Genomic DNA, 3,804 nt, shown 5'->3' with positions numbered 1-3,804 from the left:
ATACTACATGCATGAGCAGCAGAGATAAAATTTAATTTTAAATTTCTTGTTAAAAAGTTATCACATGTTAAAAACTGAGGTACTTCAATATTGGATCATGGAGTTTTTTTTTCCCCAAGAAAATCTTGGATAGTTTCTGGAAGACTCGCTCTACCGTCAAAGTCAGAAAAGTAATTAAATTCTCATCATGAGAATTTATTCTCGAATATTTGGTGAAATTTTGCACTGAAAAATTGTAATCCTAATTCCTGCTACTTTTTCCTTCTTTGGTTGCATGATGAGACGCATGCATCAACATCTTATCGCCACCGCCCCCCGCTCCATTTTCATTTGCTTTTTGTTTTTCTCATCACCTCCCCTGTTGCAATTACAGACTTTGTTTCACATACGACTCATTAACTTAGAATAAGCAAAGCGAATGTCGTTTTTGCGTAGTACTTAAATTTTATAGAGGTCTAAGTCAATACTAAACTTTTAATCACTTTTAAATATTATATGGAATAACACGGATAAAGGGGATGCCAAGGCCTACACGGAGAAAGGGGATGCCAAGGCCTACATGTAAAAAGAGTTCCCCCATGTACTACTTGCCAAGCAGAAAAATGTTATTCTGATAGAGACATCCAAAAATTTCAGCAGATTTGAGAATTTGGCGTTCACCACGGGTTCCAAATTAACCAACTATCTCGAGTATCAACTCCGCTGCGCCCTAGGAATTTCATCAAGAGTTCCAAGGAATAACATTGAGCCAGTCAACACGAGTTATTCTTCTTTACAGACCAAGCACATTGCCCTCTCGGACCTTGTGTGCAATCGCACCGTCTCTCGGTCCCAATGTTGCACATTTGCACAGAGCGGTAGAAAAATTGAAAGATAGGATGACGAACTCATCAGCTTCCTGTTTGGAGCTTACGTGTAAAGCGGTAGAAGGCTGACTAGAAAAAGGGCAGGCTGAGAAAAAAAATAAAATCACGAGCAGCAAGCCGCCGCGAGAACGGTAGGTGCGACCGAAGGTTGTGTGTATTGTGCAAGAGGATGCAACGATGATGACACGCTCAATTTGATGTGTTGTGAAATCTTGGTTTACCCTCTTACGCCATCTTTATGCGAAGAGTGGCCGGTCCTCTATGGAATCTTTTCCCCGTCGTACTCTAGTTTGCCGACGTCCAAAAACAGAAGCAAAATCCTTTCTTTCTGCAGGAAAAATCGTCTTCCCCACTTCAGCATGTTTTCTTCACCCCTCTATATAAATAGAAAACCAGAGAGACAGCGAAGCGTGCAATTAAACATGGCCATGAGCCAGGAGGGCGCCTGCGACATCAGCCTTTCTCTCGAGCTGAGCATTGGCCGGAGCTGGAGGAGCGCCAAGGAGTGCTCCGAGCCCTGTTTCACATTTAGCCTCAGCGACAGCTTCGGAGCTAGTGATGTTGGTTTCTCTGTTAAGAAAGAAACTGTTAGTCGTGATATAGCATGCGAGGAGGTGGAAGCGGAGAGGCTGCCGTCGTTCCGCAGCGGTGGAAGCGACGAGGACGACGACGTTGGCGCGAGGAAGAAGCTTAGGCTCACAAAGGAGCAGTCTGCTCTGTTAGAGAACAGATTCAAGGAGCACAGCACCATAAATACGGTAACTAATAAAACTTCAGGTCAATTTGCATGCCGCTCACTAGTTTGATTTATTGTTTACTCTGGTGTGTGCTCAGAGGCAAAAGCATGCCCTGGCTGAGCAACTCAGTCTCCGGCCGCGGCAGATCGAAGTATGGTTTCAGAATAGACGGGCAAGGTTTGTCTCTAAATCCATGCAATTTTAATGTGATAAAAAGAAAAGAAGCGCCAGGGAATTAGCTCTGTTGTGGAACATGTCAGGACTAAGCTGAAGCAGATGGAAGTGGACTGCGAGTTCCTAAAGAAACGCTGCCAGAAGTTGAGCGACGAGAACCGGAGGCTGCACAAAGAGCTACAACAGATAAAGACTCCGATCAAAGCTACACCATCTCACATGAGCTTCCCTGCTGCAGTCAACCTCACCGTCTGCCCTTCCTGTGAGAGCAGAGGTCACAGTGCTGGCAATGACCAAGACTAAGTCATTTAGGACAACTTTGAAGCCACAGCAGCCCAAGTTCCTTGTTTTTTTGCTTGGAACGCAAACATTGCAGTGAAGCGAAGCATCATCAAAGTGAATATTTTGACTTTAATTTCTCGCCATTAATGGTCGGCCAATATGTGAAATGTAACCCGTAGTGCAATGGTTCGCATGAGTGCGCGGTTCAGTCGCCAATCATGCATGACTGTAGTCTGTAGTGTGCCATTACTTTGCTAGCAAGAACACGTTTGATAATTTGAGTTGCATGCTGATTGGGACGGTAGCCATGGATATTAATGGCCGTCTGCGGATAAGAAGGAATTAGGGGCACGTGAAGCTGACGCAGTTCGATTCAGCACGAGCACTCCCCTCGCTACGTGATAAGCTATAACCGAATTGGTTCAGTGCAGGGAATATTATGGGAGTCTTCAGCGAGAACATATGCTGTCTGCCACTTTGAATGTGGACGCCATTGCAGTTTGTAATTATCTGAAGTGGGTGACTAACGTGAGGTACTAAGAAAAATTCCCACAAATTGGGAAAAAGGCACCATTGAGAGGCACCGCTAAAGGTATACATGTACAAGTGCAGTGTCCAGCAACGAATCATTTTCTGATCTTTCTATCTTTGCTTAGGAAAAGGAGTGCAAACATACAAGCTAGCAAAAAAGTTAAAGCACAGATATCTTTCTTTAGTAATGTGAGTTTAACAAGCGCCCATTGCCAAATGTACGCCACAAGGCTATTAAGAAGAGGCAATTGCATATGGCTAAAAAAATGAAATCGTCCAACTTTGGGGACCATCAACTTAAGTAGTTTGTTCCATGGGGTTGGCCGGCCACCCTATAATTAGTTAGCATAAATTGAATAACTAAAAAAAAACTTAACGAATTTGCACCGGAAAGGAATCCATAGTTTCCAGTTTTTTTGCTGGTAAGCTCACATTATATCAAGGCAAACAAGGAAAATACTGTGCTGTATAATCGTGCTAATTCAGAAGATTGATTGTAGATTATGCTCTGGAACCGCATCAATCAATTAATAGAATTAATTTTATTCTGTTTATGGAAACACAATACTAGCTAGTATATATAATACCTTGACAAGTTTTATATACCTAAGCTATGTTGATTTTGTCTAATACCTACAGAGAAGATGCGCTGGGTACGGTGGATGAGTGTTTGACCGTCAGAAGACATTTCTCTCCAAAAGAAGTTTCTCCTTTGATCCTACGCATAAGCTAAAGATCCAACAAAACGTCAGTGCCTAGAAACTAGGGGAGAGTCCCTGGCGGAGACCCTCCAGCGCTCAAGTCTGTTCCAATCCGAACGAATGGAAGAATATTCAGAACGTATGTGCGAGAGTGGAGTTACAGATGTCAATGAGCGTACCTTCATTGCGAAGAGGACTCTCATTTTGTATACTACCTCTCATAACCTCCGCAATCATGAGATGACAAAATATGTCAGAATTTTGTTAAACAGTTCACCATAATCGTCCGAGGAATCTTTGTTGTACTCACATGTATACCCCTTTATCGTTTATAGCTTCTGTTATTACTAAGGTTGCTGGAGGGATATATTATTATTATTGGTCTACTGATGGGAGACATGATGATCCCTGAAGAAGTTTTCAGAAGAATATTCTCACAAAGTTGTTATTCTGACAGGTTGTCAAGATATTGTCTGCTGAACATGATTCAGCCGGTCCTTAAGCCGGTTGTCC

At 42.8% G+C, this 3,804-nt stretch overlaps 1 protein-coding gene across 1 annotated transcript; it reads left to right on the top strand.

Annotated features, from left to right (window-relative positions):
• The first annotated feature begins 541 nt into the window (after positions 1 to 541).
• LOC122032003 (homeobox-leucine zipper protein HOX15-like) lies at positions 542 to 2,335 on the top strand. The gene is made up of 3 exons (XM_042591243.1): positions 542 to 1,624; positions 1,701 to 1,780; positions 1,864 to 2,335. The coding sequence occupies exons 1-3, from the start codon at positions 1,064 to 1,066 to the stop codon at positions 2,078 to 2,080; spliced, it is 858 nt and encodes a 285-aa protein (XP_042447177.1). The 5' UTR covers positions 542 to 1,063; the 3' UTR covers positions 2,081 to 2,335.
• The last annotated feature ends 1,469 nt before the right edge of the window (positions 2,336 to 3,804 follow it).

The sequence above is a fragment of the Zingiber officinale genome, chromosome 11A (genome assembly GCF_018446385.1).
Source record: "Zingiber officinale cultivar Zhangliang chromosome 11A, Zo_v1.1, whole genome shotgun sequence".
In the NCBI taxonomy this organism is placed as follows: domain Eukaryota; kingdom Viridiplantae; phylum Streptophyta; class Magnoliopsida; order Zingiberales; family Zingiberaceae; genus Zingiber; species Zingiber officinale.
This window is presented reverse-complemented; position numbering and strand designations above follow the sequence as displayed.